This window comes from Rhipicephalus sanguineus, chromosome 2 (genome assembly GCF_013339695.2).
Source record: "Rhipicephalus sanguineus isolate Rsan-2018 chromosome 2, BIME_Rsan_1.4, whole genome shotgun sequence".
Lineage (NCBI taxonomy): Eukaryota > Metazoa > Arthropoda > Arachnida > Ixodida > Ixodidae > Rhipicephalus > Rhipicephalus sanguineus.
The window spans coordinates 37,539,147-37,560,066 of record NC_051177.1 but is presented as its reverse complement, the minus strand read 5'-3'; the positions used below and the strand labels follow the sequence as shown (position 1 = coordinate 37,560,066).

Sequence of the window (20,920 nt, the reverse complement as noted above, 5' to 3'; positions counted from 1 at the left end):
TATGGACCAGCGAACCGTGACTCCACACGCGGAAGGTCCCCCAGCCCAGGAAGGGGAACTAAAGGCAGCAGCTTCGGGAGGTGAAGTTGCACTACGGCGAAAAAACGAAAATCCTCCAACGACGCACCGCCGCACCAAAGACCAAGATTCACGACGCGCCCATAGTCCGACGCTCCGATCTAACGCCGACATGATCCCCCAACGCGGCGACAGCCACACGGCGCGACGCCTACCCGACGTAACCAAGGCCGCAGTTAACAAGACGACGACGACGTCTACCCGCCGACCATCAACGCGAACCAGTCGTGATCCGACGCCCCGCCAAACCCGAAACTCCAAAACGACTACTTCTGACGTACAGCTGTGCATCGACGGCTTTGACGTTGTCGCACTAATCGACACGGGCGCAGACTATTCAGTGATGAGCGGACCATTCGCGTCGAAACTTAAAAAAGTTATGACAAGTTGGGACGGTCCGCACATCCGCACTGCAGGAGGCCACCTCGTCACGCCTAGTGGAACCTGTACGTCGCGGATCACCATAAACGGCACCACGTACCCTGCTGCGTTCGTCGTACTGCCTAACTGCTCGCGCGACGTAATACTGGGCATGGACTTTTTGACGGAGAATGGTGCCATTATCGATTTGCAAGCCAAGTCGATCAGTTTCTCCGCGGAACATGCCGTGACGCCGAAACCAAGCACCAAACAACGTACTCCTCTAAGGGTTGCCGATGACCACATCACCCTGCCACCCCGTGCAAGCCTCATGATTGCCGTCTACTCTCAGGATGCTGCTCCGGACAGCGACGTAATCGTGGAGAACGACCACAGCTTGCTCCTGGACCGCGGTGTCTCCGTCGCAAGAGGTATTGTGTGCTTAAAGCAAGGAAAATCTCACGTCCTGATCACGAATTTCACCGAGGAATACCAGCACCTAAACAAGAGCGCTTCCATTGCGTTCTTCGAGGAAATTCAAGAAGAAAGTGACGTGATCGCCTTCGCCGACTTTCAGCGCGAATCGGACGACGCCTTCAAGTCTACTCCCTTCTTCGACGTGAACCCGGCTCTACCGCAAGAAAAGCAGAACAGATTAAGGGCTTTGCTGCGCCGCTACAGCGAGTGTTTCACGTCAACTTCCAAACTACGTCAGACACCCCTTACAAAGCACCGGATTATCACTGAAGACGGCGCCCGCCCAACGCGACAGTCACCTTACCGCGTGTCTGCGCATGAGCGTGAAGCAATCCGGGCACAAGTTGAACACATGCTCGCCGATGACGTCATACAACCGTCGAAAAGTCCCTGGGCTGCCCCAGTGGTACTCGTGAAGAAAAAAGACGGCACAATGAGGTTCTGCGTCGACTACCGGCGACTGAACAAAATCACAAAAAAAGACGTATACCCACTCCCACGAATCGACGACGCCCTAGACCACCTTTGCCATGCCAAGTACTTCTCTTCGATGGACCTGACAACCGGGTACTGGCAAATTGAAGTTGACGAACGGGACCGCGAGAAGACAGCGTTTATAACGCCGGACGGACTCTACGAGTTCAAGGTAATGCCGTTTGGACTATGCACAGCGCCAGCAACATTTCAAAGAGTCATGGATACTGTACTGGCCGGCCTAAAATGGCACACCTGCCTCGTCTACCTCGACGACGTCGTCGTGTTTTCCCGGAATTTCGACGAACACCTTGTGCGGTTGCAGTCTGTGCTCGAAGCCATCCGTACGTCGGGGTTAACGCTAAAAATCGAGAAGTGCCGCTTCGCGTACGACCAACTGAAGTTTTTGGGCCACGTCATCAACGCCGAGGGAGTGCTGCCTGACCCAGCGAAAACTACAGCCATAGCCGACTTTCCAAGGCCGCAAGACAAAAAAGGCGTGCGAAGATTCCTCGGACTGTGCGCGTACTACAGGCGCTTCGTCGAAAACTTCGCAAAAATCGCCGAACCGCTCACGCGCTTGACAAGAGACAACGTTCAGTTCTGCTGGGAGGAAACTCAGGAAAACGCGTTCTGTGAACTGCAAAACCGCCTACAGAGCCCGCCTGTGCTTGCACATTTAACGAATCTGCCGAAACAGAATGCACACAGACGCAAGTGACGTAGGCTTGGGTGCTGTCCTTGTCCAAAAGCAGAACGGCCGCGAAAACGTAATCGCTTACGCCAGCCGCGGCCTATCGAAAACAGAAAGGAACTACTCGGCCTCGGAAAAAGAGTGTCTTGCCATAATATGGGCCATTTCAAAGTTTCGCCCGTACGTCTACGGTAGGCCATTTAAGGTGGTAACGGACCACCATGCACTGTGTTGGCTCGCAAATTTGAAGGATCCTTCTGGCCGACTGGGGCGATGGAACCTACGCCTGCAGGAATACGACGTCACCATTGTTTACAAATCCGGCAGGAAACATTCTGACGCCGACTGCCTATCACGCGCTCCAGTCGAACCGGCGCCACAGGACTCCGATGAAGACGTGGCGTTCTTCGGCATCGTGACGGAAAGCGACCGGGCCGCCCAGCAGCGAGCTGACACCGAGTTGCGCGCCATGATCGACCATCTCGAAGGACACAACGTCGCCGTGCCAAGGGCTTTTAAACGCAACTCCGCTGCATTCTGCCAAAAAAAATCGGTGCTCGTGAAGAAGAACTTCGACTCTACAACGAGAACGAAGTACCTTCTCGTCATCCCCGCTGTCCTCCGAGACGAAATCTTGCAGGCGTGCCACGACGAACCAGCATCAGGGCACCTCGGCACGGCACGCACGCTCGGAAAGATCAAGACAAAGTACTACTGGCCCCGTCTCACATCCGACGTCACCCGCTACGTCAGGAGCTGCCGTGACTGCCAGCGCCGGAAAACGCCGCCGACTAGACCCGCCGGACTTCTGCAGCCAATCGCTGTACCGTCGAGGCCCTTCCAACAGATTGGCATGGACCTTCTTGGCCCGTTCCCCACGTCACGAGCCGCGAACAAGTGGATTGTCGTAGCCACAGACTACATGACACGATACGCAGAGACTGCCGCGCTTCCCAGAGGGACTGCAGAGGAAGTCGCCAAATTTTTCATCCACCAAGTGGTGCTGCGACATGGAGCCCCTGAAGTCCTAATCACGGACCGTGGGACGGCGTTCACTGCAGAGCTTATGCAAGGAGTCTTGCGCTACAGCAACACGGATCACCGGAAGACCACGGCGTACCACCCCCAGACGAACGGACTCACCGAACGCCTTAATAAGACGATCGCGGATATGCTGTCTATGTACGTCGACGTTGAACATAAGACGTGGGACGCAGTTCTCCCATATGTCACTTTCGCGTACAACACAGCTATCCAAGAAACTACGCGGATGACTCCATTCGAGCTGGTCTACGGAAGACGGCCTACGACGATGCTCGACGCCATGCTACCGCATCTAGAAGACGACGACGTCAACGCCGACGTCCAGGGGTACCTGCAACGTGCGGAGGAAGCCCGCCAGCTTGCTCGAGTGCGTATAACGGACCAGCACCTAGTTGACGCGGGACGCTACAACCTCCGACGCCGGGACGCCGATTATCACCCTGGTGATCTTGTGTGGGTTTGGACTCCAATCCGACGTCGCGGACTCAGTGAGAAGCTCTTGCGACGATATTTCGGACCCTACAGAATTCAACGACGTCTTGGCCAACTAATCTACGAGGTTGTCCCCGACGGTGACTCCGGCACATCACGACGACGCACGCGACCCGAAGTCGTTCACGTGGTCCGTCTCAAACCATACTACGCGAGATGACAGACTCTTTTTTTTTGTACTACCATTTCATTATTAGCATCGGGTCGATGCCTCTTAGAGGGGGGGCAATGCCGCGAGCAGCGCCTTCTGGTTTGTTCTTTTGCTTATTAAGTTGCCAGCGGTCTGGCGGCCGGAGTTCTTATCTGTGTTCGAAGCGAAGCCCGTGTTTCACTCTCGCCCTCTCTTTTGTAGCGCACCCAGGGTATCTTGATTTGATAGGGCGAGTGCTTCGCTTATCGCTGTAATTCGATGGCATCAAAAAGGAATAACGCCGAGACACAAAAGGCTCGCAGCAGAAACGCCGCGGCGCGCTCTTCCCGCCGACGCTCGCCTGCGTACGTTGCCATTTTGTTGGCTATTTCTTCGCCGCGTTCGTTTTTCCTTTGAGTTGACTGCGGAGCGCAAGTTCGCTCCAATAAACCTCATTTTCTGAACGAACATTGCATCGTTGTTGCCTACGTGACAATATTATAGCAGACCATCAAGCTCTCATTGCATGCACGGCCGTTCGTCTCTGCCTATAGTATGCGCCTGTGAGAGCATCGACTAGTAACAGTCCAACTGAGCATGTATATTTGCAGGAGTGCGGAGGAACCTGCACGTGGCATTGGTCCTGGACGCTTCGTTCGTTCAGCGCCACGCAGAACGCCACCCGTGGCTACGCAAGGGCTGCAGCGTGCACTGGCTCTCATCCTGGAGCCGTGAGAGCTTCAAGCAGGTGCATTCAAAATATTTTGCTCCTTTTCATTACGGGAGTTATATCACTCTTGCAAGGCCTGACTTGACTTAATACTGGGCAGTGCGTAGGTAGACAAATGAAATGTATGAGGATTTCTTGAACAAGAGAAACAAGCAGACAGAAGCGTTCTTATTTAAAAAACCTAAAGGCTATTGGTTTATTGCTCCACAGGTGTAACAGCAAGTTGTCGTATATGAATTGCTGGTGGGCAGGGGCCACTCTTGGCAATATTTAGCCGTTTAACGTCTGTAGCCATGCAAGGTACATGAAGAAATCTGCGCAGTTAAAAAAAAATGGTCTTAGTCTGGCGTGCTAGTTTATTTGCCCTTGAGCAGCCATTTACAATCTTTTGGTTAGCTTAGCCCGCGTGACAACTGCACCTGAAAGACAGTGACACCGGATTCTGTCTGCGGACCACGGCTAACTCCTTTTTTTAAATCTTGAAGTCTGTTTATTAGAGAAACGTGTTTCCGTTTTCCTGATATAGTTTCGTGGTACTTTCAGACCAGCATTCCTGTGAGGTTTCTTCATCGAACTTCCTCATTTCCGCGAATTTAATTTTGCTTCATCACAAGTACGTGTTCTGCAACTGCGTCACAGCTGCCCGCACTGGTGTTGGACTCCAGCAATGTGGGCAGCCAGAGCACACCCGACGCGGCCCTGTTCCTCCAACTGCACGAAGCGTGCCTGTCGGGCGGCCTCGCAGTCGGCCCCAGCCAGTACTTCACCATGGTGTGCGCCTTCCGCGACGTCTTCGCCCAGCAGGAGGCAGAAATGGAAGAGTCCAAGAAGCACTTGCAGGCGAGCTGGCACTCACAACTTTCTCCTCTTTCTTAAGTCCGATTTGGGAATCAAAAGCGGCGCAATCAAGTATAGGAACTTTGTTTTTGCGGTCTATATACACTTTCTCGTGGATGCGGTTAAATGTCGCCATCTTGGGCTGTTGCCGTTGTCCCTTTGTATCAATAACAACAAAAAATAATGCTATAATGTGCAGTATACTCATACACATCAAAACGGCTGTACGGACACATTCGGCGTTTTATGGCCGTTTTAATTTGACGCCACGACATACAACACTGAGAAATAATTCGAGTGACATCCCAAGATGCGGCACCCATGAATAAAGAATAAAATTTTTTTGTAAGGCATAAGAAGAGGGGTAATAATATCCTTTGAAATAGGCTTAGTGTTCAGTGTTATAACGTGATACGTGGAATGCCACTAGAAATTAAGTTTACGTGCGTAGTTAAGCTTTATTTAAAAAATCACAGCATATCCACGGAGTGAATGATGATGAGTGGGCGAAGCTGCGGAGGTTCATCGGTAAACCGTGAATCTTCCGTGAATTCTGCCCAGTACATCATCACCGACGTGAGATCGGGCGCGTTTATGCTAAAGGTTCGATGAGTTATGACGACTTGCAGCTCACTTTAATTTTACATGTACGCTGTGAATTTTCATTGTTTAGAAAACCATTGCTTTAGAAAACATCTGGCGTCTTTCGTTAAGTAGCTGGCGTCTTTTCATTTTGCTTTAGAAACATCTGGCGTTCTTTCGTTTTGCTTTTACAAAACATCTGGCGTCTTTCGTTGGTTTATTTCATCAATCAACGGCGTTTTGAACAAAATTTTGATTGTTTAATCACGCACAGGAGAAATCTCACCAGGCACTACCTTGGAGGTAAACAATGGCTGCTAATGGGAATGAGAGACAGAAGAAGTCGGCTTTTAGCTAACACTTACACTTCTACTTCTACTAACGTTTCCTACTGGAACATGCCAATGGCTGCTAATGGGGAATGAGAGACAGAAGAATTCGGCTTTTAGTTAACGCGCACGCTGCGAATTTTTTATTGTTCAACAACGCACAGGAAAAATCTCCCACCGGCACCACCTTGGAGGTCAAAGCGTAAGACTGGTTACGCACTACGACTACGACTACGAGGGACGAACGGGTGCCGCCTTAAGGAGCTTCGCCCCTAAAACCGTGCTGTAAACGCAGTTGAAACCAATGCAAGCCGTCTCTACATTCAAACCGTGCGCCCAATACACGAATGGCTCATAACCCTGCTACATGTGTTCAAGGCGTGCTGTATAGAGGACAAAAATAACGCATCAGAAAGATTGGATTAAAATTCGGTTGTGAACAGCAGCGTCGTGCACCGATTATTGGGAAGGCTTAATCTTAGTGCTGAAGCCACATTGCTGTAATCGAAGTCTCTTCAAATGGTTTAATTCATGCTAGTTCTACAATAATCGCATACTTTCCAGGTTTTTCGTAAAGTATAACAAAAAGCATGCAGATCAGGCGCACTCAAATTTGCGCGCCATTTCACTCGCACGAGCGTGTAAAAGCAATGGATGGTATTGTACTTTCTTTTATTACCGTCTAGTTTAATAATAGCCGGTTATTTCATTATAGCTGGGAATATCTAAGCTCAACGAGGCCAAGAAGGCGGTCTCCAAGCTCGAGGCAGAAGCAGCTGTTCAGCGAAAACGTCTGGCTGAAAAGCAAGGCGAAGCTGATGCCGCACTTCAACAGATAACAAGCAGCATGACGGTAAGGATATTCTGCAAGTCGTACTAAATCGTCTGAAAAATGATTTTTTTTTTTTAGAGCACCAGCGAGCAAAAGGCAGAGATGGAGCAGCTTCGAGCCACGATGCGCCAGGAAAGTGAGCGTCTGAAAGAACGCAAACAGCACATCGACCGCGAGCTGGCTCAAATCGAGCCGCTCGTACAAAACGGTGCGTCGCGGAATACGCTTTTTTTTTTTACATTAGTGCTAACGTGGGGTAATCGCGACAATTATAAGTCAGGACGACCATATATACCTACTCCCTTCACAATGTCACCGACTCCGCTCAATGCTTATTTTAAGGCTTACACCATCTTTTCTACTTTGCCCCAAGAAAAGGCAAGGACACAAGCATTAAAGGGGCCCCGCAACACTTTTTCAGCATGGTCAGAAAACGCTGCCGATAGGTAGTCGGGGCTCCCGAGAACACGCGAGCCAAACATTATAGCGCAGCCCGCGGCCTAGAATTTAGAATTAATCCTCAAAGTCAGCTAGAAATCGTTCCCTCTTCTCTCGACAAATACCCAAATGACCGCGCCATATATCCAAATTCACGGCCATTGGATGATTTGAGCATTGTGAGCCGCATAGTTACTGCGCCCGCCGAGGGAGGCCGCCACGGGCCCGCACGCGCGCTCGCGATCTCGCTGAAGGTTAGCCGCGCGTTCAAAGAAAAAAAAGGAAAAAGTGCTCAAGGTCACGACGCGCGTGTGACGTAACTTCTTTCCCTTGTACCATCGCTCCCTGCTTAGCTTCAAGCCCGTTCGTCGAGAGAGAAAGCAGTTACAAATTTCGGTAACTCCGCTCGTACTGGAAGGATTCTAAAAATTTTTGCGGCGGTCGATTCGTGAGGCAATAAACTCCTTTAGTGAAGCCATTCGATGCTTACTTGAAAAAAAGTGTTGCAGGGCCCCTTTAAGCCTGCGAAGCGATAGAACGGGACTGCACTTTGGAGAAGTTACGTCACGTTCAGACTAGGCAGTAAGGTAATTACAACATTTAAAATAATTTTTGCTGTGATGAGTAATATAATGAATTACTTCAAGTGAGTAATTTCAAGAAAATTACTCATTACTTTCCCAAATACTTGTGACTCAAATACAGTATGTCCGTTTTCCTTGTGACTTAAAATAGTGACCGAAGAAAGGAAAGAAAAAATGACAAATACAATTTAATCTGAGTGTGAAACGTCAAGCGTGGGAAGTTGAACAAAGGTCTCTGAGATGGCAATGTAATATGTGCTGTAAATAAAATGTACTTGAGTTGCGCATGAATAATGAAATTTTGGTAAATTAATTTCAAAGTAATTTCGTTACTTTTAAAAAATGACAGCACTGTAATGTCATTACTTTCGGCCAGCTGTAAATTGTAAAGCAATTTAATTATATTTCACAAAGGAATTAGAAAAAAATAATTAGTGATGTAACTTAATTACATTTTAGAAGTAATTTTGCCATCTCTGGTCACGTTAAATAAACGCAACAAACTTAGTGCTAATACTAGAGGCCGGCCTCACACCAGCAAACAAGTACACTATTCATAAGAGATATGCACACATAGCACATAATTCAAAGGGCGATTCACAGTGGTGAACGAGGCAGTCTGCAGCCAGCGTTTCGACAAGGGGGCTCGTACTATTCAAATTGTGTAAACGTTGGTTCTACGCTATGAATTCCAATGTTTCCCCTCATCCTCGTGTGAACCCTTTGTCATTATAGTTCGTGTGTATGTTTCTCTCTCCCTCGCTCGCTCTCCCTGCGTGTAATTTTCATTTTCATCTTTCTGTATCTCATTCGATTTTCTCAAGCGCAAGGTAACGAGCTGGATGTTTGTCCTCCAAAAATCCTGCCGCTTTTCGCATAGCATTTTGCCTTAGGATCTTTAAAGGTGCGGAGGCAAATAGTAATTAAGTTCACGCACTAAAGAAAAACATCTTTGCACGCTGTCTTGAGCATGTAGATCCACCGTGTCAATCCTTTGCAAAATGAGCGCATTTTCCGGTCGTCTAGTGACGTGAGCCTGAAGGCTATCGCGTGTGGTCTTGCAGCGCAACAGGCTGTCGGCAGCATCCGGTCAGACGCCCTGTCGGAGATCCGCTCGCTCCGGGCGCCCCCTGACGTCATAAGAGACATTCTAGAGGGTGTGCTACGACTTATGGGGATATTCGACACCTCGTGGGTCAGCATGAAGAGGTATGTCTTCTTGCTTCATTTTTCATGCGTGGTACCCTCGGTCAGACCATCGTCACCAACGTGTGTGGCTTCATGAGACCCCAATTATTGAGCTTTGTACCAGCAAACTATTAGAGAAGAAACTGGAACAGAGCAGAACACCGTTGACATCTACACTGGCGCCACAATCAGCGATGACAGAGCCAGCGCGGCCTGGGTTTGCACATCTGCGCCACAACACAATGGCTATCACAGTAGTCAGCTTCCCCGGGGTGTAACTCTGCACGCAGAGTTATTGGCAATATGGGGGGCCGTCAATAGTATTCCCCTCGATTTGGGAGGCATCAATAGTAAAAAAATTCACTATCGCATCCTCACAGATTCGTACGAAGCGGTAACTGAACTAACGGCGCCAACGACTGAAAATGCTGTAGCCAACGACACCAGAAGAAAGCTAAAAATTGGCCACGTATCTCCGCAGCAAATGCCGTGTAAAGACGATAGAGGAGGCGCTGCGTGAGGTATGGACGCCATCTGGCAATACATCGGGAAACATGAGCTTGTGCAGAGGGTTTCCTTCCTCCGTGGCAGAGGGCGTTCGTCGGCGCGCATAGGCATTTTCAGCGCAGCCGCATTTTCAGCGCAGCTTAAGAAATTAGGGTCTTTAAAATTGCGTATCTATGTATTTTCTATTAAAGGAACACACCACCTAATACTTACCTAGTGGTGTTGCGCCTCAGATATGCGTAATATTTACTTTTTGATCGACAACGTTCACAAGTATGAACAGCCATACCAGTTCAAGATGGGTGGGCGGTAAGCAAGTGGTTCAACTTTGGCCGGGTCGCTGAATCAGGTGACAGACAGACAAACAGAAAGACAGACAGACAGACAGACAGACAGACAGACAGACAGACAGACAGACAGGTCAAAATTTCTGCGTTTAAGTTCCCCAAGAAAGACCATCGTCTTTAAAAGAATTCAAGACATCGGGAGAAATGTTGAAATTCTCTGGATACCGGGCCACACTGGCACGGACGGGGGAAACGCAGCCGCTCATGCGGTCGCGGCTCAAGCGGGTGGGTTTAAAGAGCTCTCTCAATATACGGTAGTCAAAGTGGCCTGTTTCGAGTGGTGTAGGAAAGGTCGACTGACTCGTGCGAAGGCGTGACGTGAAGGTGCTCATCACCCTTTAATCCCCTTACCCCTTTCCCAGCTTATCTCCAACAACGACCACGAGTCGTCCTTTTATTTCAATAAAGGTCACATTCATTCATTACAGTACCACTTCTATACGCTGTAGACGACCTGGCTTTAGTTGGAAAGACAGGTGGAAGGAGGGTGGGAAAGGATTTTCTTGCTGTAAGAATAAACGCAGAAATATATGTATCAGCAGCTCTTAAATTTAGCATATTCCCTTTGCATCTATTGCTATTTTGTGAAGTTTTTTTTTTTCTTGAAACGCAGAATACAAAAGAGTCGCAGTCATTCTTGTGCCGGAAAGTACAGAATACTTCGGTTCACATTCACCGCGGTAACTAGTCGTTGTGACGTTGCTCTGCTGACCTCGAGGTCATTGCCTCGATTTGGACCGTCCTGGCCGCATACCGACGAGAGAGGTACATAAACGTTCGTCTGCTTAAGATTGGGGTGCACTTAAGAACCGCAGCTAAAAACATTAATTCGGAGTCTCCAACAACGGCCTAATTATATCGTGGTTTTGGCACCTAAACACCTGAACTCAATCAACTTTGGCTTGGAGTGACGGTGTCAGCGACTAGCAAATGTGAGAGATTAGCCTTTCAGTAAAAACTTTTGGCACCGAAATTCACGTGCGTATTTACAAGACGTATTGCGGGCTACGACGCAAGGAAGTTTGAAGCAGGAAATAACAAATGGCTTTATGTATCGTGAATTTCACAGTTCGCATCTTTTTGACGGTAGAACGGTGTGTTCCCAGCTTCCTGGCCAGGAGAGGGGTCAAAGAAGAAATCATGAGCTTCAACGCCCGCTCGGTCACACCGGAGATCAAGAACAGCGTCCAGGAGCTGTTGCGTAGCAACGCCGCTTCTTTTGACATGAAGGTGAGCCGTTTCTTCTATCAGAAGCCAGCATTGTAATCTACAGCTCTTCGGAACCAGCTGTCTATTGCCTGCTAGACTCATTCTTATACAGTGGCTCACTTCTCTAACGACAACGCCATCGCACTCGGAAACTGCACTATCATGGAACAAAATGTTTTCTTGTGAAGTTCACACATTTCAATCACGGAAATTGTTTCACTGTTTTTGACAGCTTCCATTTTGTGCCGCCAACGAAGCTATACGTGTAGCGAACTGAAGTTTGCACGGGTCCATACCGAGACATCCAGTGGTATGATTGCGTACACGTCTGAAATCCACGTTATATTTCGCTTCGAACGACTACAGAGCTCCAGCACAACATACGACGGGTCCTTTATGAAAGCTTCAGTGGACGTACCCGTCTAACTCGTCATTTACGTATGCGCGTATATGCTAGCAACCATGCATGATACTGTACATTTAATCATCACCATTAAGTAGTCGTAGGTCACATACGACTCAGCGGCCGTTTTTGTGGCCGTGTGTCCAAAAAGAGATTACTATGACCTGTCATTGTTGAAGCGTCTTGCATTGCGTGCTGTGGATGCATAGGCGACGATGGGTCGCTGCTGCAATGACATCTGCTCAGCAACGTTTTCCGGTCCTTTCGCAGAACGCGAAGCGCGCCTCTGCAGCCGCGGCGCCACTTGCTGCCTGGGTGCAAGCGAACGTCCAGTACGCCGACGTTCTGCACAAGATCGGCCCCTTGGAAGCGGAGCAGGCGGAGCTGCAGCGGTTAGTGACACTCTGGCACGCGTAGCTTCTTTAGCCACGCAGTGTGGAGTCCACAGCCGAATATGCTTCTCCTCAATACAAAACGGAGGAAAATTCCGAAAAAAAAAAATTGAAGTGCGCGTAAATGCCCCTGTAGTCCTGGTTTTCGGTGGTACTGCTATTTATATAGCCGTCCTCCAATAGGCCAGCGTCATAATAAGGCAGCTCTCGGGGGACCGGGCTGTTAATCATCTTTGTGCGATGTCTTTTTTCTGTGAAATTCTTATACTCCTAATTGTATGCGAAAGCTGTTGAATTTAAGGTTCACAAAATGCTATTTTCATTTTTAACACGAAAGTGTTTTATGCCGGGGTCCACCACGGCTCTACTGACGTATTTCCGTCATGGATATGACGTTGTAATACATAAAGACTAACAGTGGGCAAAGAAAAAAACCAGAAGAAAACGTTCCGTCACCGGGAATCGAACTTACGACCCCTCGCTCCGCAGCGCGCAGGGCGAAACGATTCGGCAACGGACGACACGTTCTTCGCAAGGCTAACGGCGAGCTATTTATGTACACCATTTGCCGGTGGCTGTACTCCGAGATCTGTGTTACAGCGTGTTTTCGTTATCACTAGCGAGATGGCGCGAAGGGCTCGAAGAGCGCGCTTGAAAGGTCGTCGCCGTTGCGACGAGCGTCCGCGTCTACAGGGCGTGGTCGCTTGTGCGTGCGCTTATCTCGTGATCGCGGTGGTTTGCACATCTCGCGTTGAGAGCACGAAAATCACTTGGCTCACTGCAGCGGCCGCTTTTGCGAAAGGAGCGTGGTGCTCACGCAGAAATAAGTTACAAATGTGACAGTTAGTTCGCTCTCATCCTGTGTATGTTCGTTCCGTGCGTCCTTTCTGCTTGAGCAGCGCGTTGCAAGTTTCGAGCTGCTTGTCGTTCTTCGCGTGACATTACAATTTGTTGCTGTAGCATTCACTCCTTCGCCCTTGGGGCGAAAGAATGCGCAACAAACGCTCAACTACGTCTGTGAAGACACGTTTCAATTTCGTGTTATACCGATTCCTATGACAGAGGGATCAGCCATGTTTTTTTACAGCGAAAGCTGTTATGAGATCATTTCACCGGCCGTTTTTGGCGCCGTAGTTGTCCGCCGCCGCCGCCGCCGCCGCCGCCGGTGTCCGTAACCAGTATCGCTCGAAATAAGAAAAAAAAACGAAATAAGAAAAAAATTCCAGGATGGAACGAGGTTCGAACCTGGGCCCTCTGCGTGGGAGCCCAGTATTCAACCTCTGAGCCATGCCGGTGCCTGAAACTGCTTTGCAAAAAGGTCATATACAGGCTTCATGTCGGGAAGGAACCACATTAGCATATGCAATATAGCGTGGTAGAAGAGTAAAATAAGCATCAAGTGTCGCACAACGCGAACTCTGTAACCAGGCGTCACACAATGCGAATTGCGCAACGAGTAGGTTGTTGAATGCTTCCAACCCATTACAAAGGACTCTGCCATAATTCTTCATAGTCATCAGGCACAGAATCAACAAAGTGCGCATAATGCCTTACATGGGTTTAGCAGGTACCAACGCTCTCCGTAGAATGACGAAAAATGGCACAGTGCCTGCTGCCCTACTTCTCAAAAATTACAATGACTTATAGCGTAGTGGGTTCCTCGCAAGTGCACTTGAATTGGTTGCCAAGGAAGCCCATAAGCGCATGATCCATTTCCTCGGGGTCTCAGTAAAGTTCTTCGCCCCCCCCCCCCCCGTCTCTCTCCCACGTCAACGTATGTTATACAGCATGACGGGAGAGGGAAATAGCGACCGGGCGTCACCCAATGCAAATTACATGACTGGTGGGCCATTTAAAGATTCCAACCCATTACAAAGGGCTGAGCCATAATTCTTCATCGTCATCAGTCGTCGCTTCAACAAAGTGCACATAATGCCTTACAGACGTGTAGCTGGTGCCTTGCTTCTCCGCAGAATGACGAATAATGGCTTAGTAGGTGCTTCCCAACTTCACAAAAATTGTGATTTATGGCGTAGTGGGTACCTTTCTAGTGTACTTGTATTGTAGCCCCATGAGAGCTTAACGGGCTCTAGAAACGCCGCTCTTCCAGCTTTCGCTGTGACTGTGCTGCGGTTTCAGCGCAGGCCTGGCGTTTTTTTAACAGCTAGAGTTCCTTTATTTATATTACGAAGTTGTTTGTGCTGTATTAAACATTTGAAGCGATTACTGCTGTAACTCTCTGTACGTTATGTTTATTACTTGCTTTGATGCCTGCGGAAACTCTTACAGTATTATAATCTGATATGCTCATTTGTGCAGTGAATGTCGTGTGCTGCGAATGTACAGGCTGCTCAGAGCAGCTGTTAGCCCTGAATGCCATACAGAATTTTCTAGGGAAATAAACGTTCGTTTAATTGATTGATTGATTGATTGATTGATTGATTGATTGATTGATTGATTGATTGATTGATTGATTGATTGATTGATTGATTGATTGATTGATTGATTGATTGATTGATTGATTGATTGATTGTCAAAGACTCGAGCATAGTTTACAAGCACCAGTGAGGTCTGCACATTCGTTTGCAGGAAGCTTTCGGGTGCCGAGCAACGCCTGGGCAAGCTCGGCTCGGCGCTTGCCGGTGTGGACGAGCGAGTGTCCGAGCTGCGCGAGCGACTGGGCGACTGCACCCGAGAGGCTGCCCGCATCGAGATGGGGCTGCGCGACTCTGATGCCCGGCTGACCGCTGCCCGGGACCTGCTAGCGCAGCTGGAGGGCGAGCATGCGCGCTGGTCGCGGCGCCTGGGAGCCTTGGAGGCGCAACCGCTGGCCCAGCGCTGCCTGTTGGCCTCGGCGTGCGCCGCCTATCTGGGCGCACTACCGGCGGCAAGGGAGGAGGCCCGGTCTAAGCTTCTTCAGCGCTGGCGGCGGCTTTTGCCCGAGCTACAGCAGCAGGGTGTGCCAGGCGAGCTGGCGCAACTCCTCAGCTCTGAGAAGGAGCAGCTGGCCTGGAGAGCCCAGGGCCTGCCCCCCGACCGGTTGTCGATCGAGAATGCTGCCCTGCTGCTACTGCCCGTAAGTCTGCCTATTTTTCTTACTTACTGTTTCTTCGAGAAACAATTCTCTATAATTCTACTATAATTCATTCATTATACACTGCACGCAGCGGCACTTCGTGAGCCTGCAAGGGTACATATTCGTCCCAATAAAATATTTTATCTGGCAAGAAAGTTAGTAGTCTGTATTAGGAAGGAAAACTGCGCAAATATATAAGCATCCACAAAAGGAACAGTCAGTACAGGCGCCCCATTTATGCCATTGGTGATTGTGGTTGGTGTGTATTTATTTGCGCAGTAGTTCTCGTTAGCACAGTATGCACCAAGCAGCCCAACTAGATGTGCACGTTTGCGCGCTATCATGGGTAGACTTGAAATACTGTCCACGACATCTAGCTGGAAGGTCGAAGCTGGCCTTTGTACTGCAGGCTGCTTCAAATAGACAATGCCACACATAAACACTGCAGCAACAAACACTTTGTTGTCAGCGTACCGTAGTAGAGAACTGCTTTTACATGCAGCTGCCCCAAAGACCATTCATCATTGACCCGTCGGGGCAGGCCAGTCGCTGGCTGCAGAGGCACCTCAAGGACCCACAACTGATCACACAGCAGGTATGCCGACTTCATTTGTTGGTGACCGACTTGCAGAACATTGTCCTCAAGTTCAATTCAAAAGAACTAAATGTCTTGCCCAAGACTAAATACTAAACGTTCCTTTGTTACAACTTTTGCTTGTTGCGGAGCAATAATGGTGGAAGAGTGACGGAATTCGCTGCTTAATATGTAATCGCGATAGCAAAACAAGAAGTGCAGCCACAATTTTATGAAGATGCAGCATTCCGAGGAACTGGACTTAACGCAATGCGACTTACAGGACCCTACGTTCTTAGCAACTTTGGAGCTGTCAGTCCGCCTAGGTAAGGCGTTGCTCGTGCAAGACGTACAGCAGATCGACCCCATCCTGTACCCGTTGCTGAGGAGGGACCTGATTACTCAGGGTAAGCACTTGGCACGGCTCATGGTATTTTCGCAAACACACTGTCTCATTACTGAGCCATTAAGTGTCGTTAGGTTCTTGAGGAGCTATGCCAGAAAAAAAAAAACGATGCTTGGCGAAGTGACTGTATACCTGCCACTCCCTTTCACTGGGTATGACATAACAAGTACCTTCACGCCTTATAATTTTACATGTAGCAGTTGGGTTACTACGACTCGTGTTCCTCATCATGACGCATAGTGCCATACGCGCTCCATGTAAGAAGTACACACACTTAATGGTACTCATTCATAGGCACCCTTACATACTGTCCTGCTGTTGCATGCTGCCTTTCTGACGAAGTATCAGAGGCCACCGGCTGCTCCTTGTACGTCTTCGTATAGCACATCATATACCCGGTAGGTGTCTGGAGGCTGCAAACCATATTCAAAGTGGCTCTACATGGCTCTTTCGTTACAATACTGCGAGTTGTCATAAATTTAAGGAAGCTACCTCGCACGAACTCCGAAGCCTTCGCACCTAACACCATCGCAGGGACCAGATGTCACGGACTCCTTACCTCTTTGTGAAAACGTCGTTCTAGCAACGCGAGAACTCGAGTAACGTACTGATTACCGAACACTCTTGACGACCTAACGTCGTGATTTCATCACTGCAGGCTCACGGCTGGTGGTACACATAGCGGACAAGGCGGTAGACTACAGCGACGAGTTTCGCCTGTTCCTGCTGAGTCAGGACGCCGAGGCCACGCTACCTCCATATGCGGCGACGCTGGTTCGCACTATCGACTTTAGTACCACCGAGGCAGGACTCTGCGATCAGGTATGTGATCCTCCGGAGACGTGAGGTGTCTGTCGCGATGTCTATTAATTGCATTCTGCCTATCGATAACTAAGGGCTCAAATGAAGTAAATATGGTGGGTTTATTTAACATTACATTTGAACAGGGTAATATGGTGCACATAAAGTGGAGGTCTGGCGAAAGTAGACGTTAAAACTTTCTCTCGCAAGACGAGGGCAAGCCGAATGAGTGTGCCGCAGCACAGTTTACATGCACCAGAACATTGATCCTCTTCGCAAACGTAATGCGTGTTTATTTGAATACTGGCCTCGTGCTCCGCCGGCAGAGCAGTTTGGTCTTTTACCATCAGGGCAAACACTTGAGTGGAATACCCGGGGCATATCCTTAAAACCTTGAGATCACGTCGGTTAACCTTGAGCCGGCAACATAAACTGTCTGCAAGTAAGAAGTTGCTACAATAGGCCGGCTCCAACGCTTGTCAACCGATAATGATGACGGTAATAGGGCGACATTGATATCCATAAACTACAGCAGCACACAAACAAACGAGATTGGCTACGCATGCGCTGCGCTTGCTGATGTTCATATCAGGAAAGACGCTTACCAGAGTTCGCGGGTGCGGTTTTGTGTGCAGTTGCTGCAGGTGGCGCTGCAGGAGGAGCGGCCTGAACTGGAAGAACGTCGCCAAGAGCTGCTGCACGAGGCGGATACACTGCGGCTGCAGTTGTCCGACCTTGACTCGCGCCTCCTGGATCTCCTCCTGTCGGGAGACTTCCTACACAACCAGGAGCTGCGGCAGGCACTGCAGGCACGGACGACGCTCGATTAGAGTATACTCGTTCACTAGCCCGTCAAGAATTTGTCTTGATAGTTACAAGAGACAAAGAGCGAAAGTGTAAAGTCAGGCAGGTTAACCGGACGCGCGTCCTGTTTGCTACGCTGCGCTGGGGGTAGAGGATATAGTGGTAAAAATGGAAAGAGATAGGAGCTGTCTGAAAGACAGCTACAACGATTCCCCCTTGCTTGAAAGCACCGCAGTCTGCTTCACCACTTTTACGTTTAACCAGCACATTTAAAAAAAATGAACAACCAGGGTAAGAAGTAAACATCAAAAGGCGCTGAGACACGTCAGCGCTTCGTTGGCTCTTGTCCTTCTATGTGTTTTTTATTCGCGCAGCTTTCATTTTACTTGGTTGTAACGAGCACACCAGTCAGCCGACGCGAACGCTTCTTCTGCCCTCTGCGCGTCTCGTATTGTTCGTCCAAGATGCGGTGGCGCCAGCGTTGTAAACCTAATGCGGCAGAGCGCCAGACAAATGCCCTTCCTCTCTTCCTCATTCAGGAAGCCAAGGCTAGCGGGGCGCGTGCGGAGACGTCCCTGGCCGAAGCGCAGAGGCTGCAGGCTTCGCTGGAGAAAGAACGGGCCGTGTACGAGCCTGTAGCGAGACTCGGAGCACGCCTCGTGGGTCTGCTCGATCCCATGGCGCGGTTGGGACATACGTACCGATGGGGCATGGCCGGACTGGTTGACCTCTTCCGGCGAGCATTACGACAACAGGTGCTAAAGAGCTATGCACGTCCTAGTCGTCGCTCCCCTCGCATTTATGGTCCAAAAGCCGTATTTATTTTTCTTTCCCTCTCTCCGTAAGATATGCGTTCACATATGATCGGTCAATGCCAGGAAATTTCTACGAACAACACCGAGTCTTCTGTTTCGAGACATTCGTAACTGCAGTTTACCGGAAAAGGCCTTCCTCCAGTAATGGACATAAAACAGATATCGTCACAGATAATGACGTCTTGAGTTTGATATCTGGACTTTATAATACCTCTCTTTCAATGGGCTAACACTCCGAGAACAAGCGTGCCGTAATCTTGGCGGTAATGGCTTAGTGGCGGTGAGCATAGATGCCGACAACTGTACTTATCAAATCGAAGGCATGACGAGCATACGAAGAACAAGTTCGGCTGAGGGAGCCGACAAGATTATCTTACCAATTTTAATTTTCGCAAGATCCTAGGCTTTAAAATGCCCACGCTATTGTCAATTGCTCCGCTCATCCGTCTTCTCCATTACAGTCACAACTTAGTATGCCCGCTGTTGGAAGTTAATACTACGACTGTCATCAAGTCGCGTGTGATTTTTCAGGGAAGTAATGGAAAGAAGAAAGATCTGAAGCTGGTAGAACGCACCTTGGTGCACCTCGTGTACGAGTACGCTGCGAGGTCTCTGTTCAAGAAGGACCACCTGACATTCGCCCTGCATCTGATCCATGGTCTACGCCCTGACCTTTTCAGAGAAAACGTGAGTCCTCCCACTACACAACCTATAACACCCGTATGCAGAAATGGCGAAGGGTTTCAGTGCTTTATAGTCCACTGTTCCAGCTGACACGTGCCGAGCGCGACAAAGTGTCAGTGCTCAGCTTCCCGGCACGTATCGCTGTGCGAGAGCAATTCTATCGTTATCAATGCGGATCAGTACCTGCATGTCATGCACACAGAACACTGCGAAAGCGTCTTGCTCATGTAAGGGCAAGCTTTGGAAATAAGAAAGCGTGCAGAACAAAAATTTACTAAAGACGTGTATGACGCCAAGGGCGACTGATATCCTCTACATATTTCACTTTTGATCGTGCATAATTGTTTCAGTGACCCGCCACGGTGGTCTAGTGGTTATAGTGCTCGACTGCTAATCCAAAGGTGGCGGGATCAAATCCCGGCCGCGGCGGCCGCATTTCGATGACAGGCAAAATGATGGAGGCCCTTGTACCTATATTTATGTGCACGTTAAAGAAGACCATATGCTCGCTAATTTCCGGAGCCCTCCACTACGGCATCCCTCATAGTCACATCGTGGCTTTGGTACTTAAAACCCGAACAAATGTTATTATTAATTGTTTCAAAAGCAAACGCTAAATGCACATTTCTTGTTATTTACGTAGGAACAACACGAAATGTCGCATGAAGTAATATTTTCATGCCGTATAAGGCCGTGAACCCTTGCATTTGATGTTGGTTCTGTACCCGCAAATAGGAATGGGAATCACTGACGGGCACCCTGGTAAAGGACACCACACAGCACACGGAGCAGCGGCCCATCTGGCTGGTCGAGGACCGATCAGCTGCCCTGTCTCAGCTCAAGGTTCGTGCACCCGCACACGTCCAAAAATAGAGGTCAAACACAGTTTCATAATGATGCTACAGAATGCTACTGAATTCTGTAGCATTAAACAAAACTAGGGATGGGCGAATAGTAAATTTGAGGTTCGAAGCGAATCCGAAGCGAATAGTGATTTGGTCGAATAATTTCGAATCGAATACTTCGAATAGTACTCACCACATATTATTAAGAAAAAGTCAACATTTTCTTCATGACCCTTGCACAATATTTTTAAGAATTGGAACTAGGTATGAGAGAATGTCACTTTTTTGGTTTGAAATGAAGTGGAAGAAACCTTGAATAGTATCAGAATTTGAATAGCAGTAGGGTGCAACCTATAAGTGGTACAGTAGGTTACAATTTAAAAATTACTAGACTTAGCGCATATAAGCCCATATAACACGCTTTTAAACTTAAAAAAAAATGTACATTTAACCTTGAAGTGTGGCTTCGCGAAAGTGCAGATTTCCCCTGGATGGGTGGTTTCACGGCACAGCACTCAAAGGCTGCAGTGAAACCACTTTATGTGTGGTCAAATATATACATATATTCGTTCATTTCGAATACTTCGAAATTTCGAATAATCTAAATTCGTATCGAAGTGAATTCGAATACTTTAATATTCGTTCGAATATTCGAAACGCCCGAATATTCGCCCATCCCTAAACAAAACCCTCCGCCTCACAACAGCACGGCAGTGCTTGCAGGAACGACGATGCGTTAGCATCCTATACCATAAGGCGCCTTCGGCACGATGCTCATCTGACTACCG

General features: G+C 48.8%; 1 protein-coding gene across 1 annotated transcript in view; it reads left to right on the top strand.

Moving 5' to 3' along the window:
- The window catches only part of LOC119381544 (cytoplasmic dynein 2 heavy chain 1), a 90,420-nt gene that overhangs the window by 54,307 nt on the left and 15,193 nt on the right, over positions 1–20,920 (top strand). The window contains exons 40-54 of the mRNA XM_049412820.1: positions 4,361–4,497; positions 5,119–5,319; positions 6,943–7,080; positions 7,138–7,267; positions 9,146–9,290; positions 11,230–11,353; positions 12,006–12,127; positions 14,717–15,203; positions 15,706–15,798; positions 16,061–16,184; positions 16,842–17,005; positions 17,620–17,811; positions 18,328–18,543; positions 19,135–19,290; positions 20,023–20,130. Of these exons, the coding sequence (XP_049268777.1) occupies positions 4,361–4,497; positions 5,119–5,319; positions 6,943–7,080; positions 7,138–7,267; positions 9,146–9,290; positions 11,230–11,353; positions 12,006–12,127; positions 14,717–15,203; positions 15,706–15,798; positions 16,061–16,184; positions 16,842–17,005; positions 17,620–17,811; positions 18,328–18,543; positions 19,135–19,290; positions 20,023–20,130 (2,537 nt within the window). The remainder of the gene's footprint in view (positions 1–4,360; positions 4,498–5,118; positions 5,320–6,942; positions 7,081–7,137; positions 7,268–9,145; positions 9,291–11,229; positions 11,354–12,005; positions 12,128–14,716; positions 15,204–15,705; positions 15,799–16,060; positions 16,185–16,841; positions 17,006–17,619; positions 17,812–18,327; positions 18,544–19,134; positions 19,291–20,022; positions 20,131–20,920) is intronic.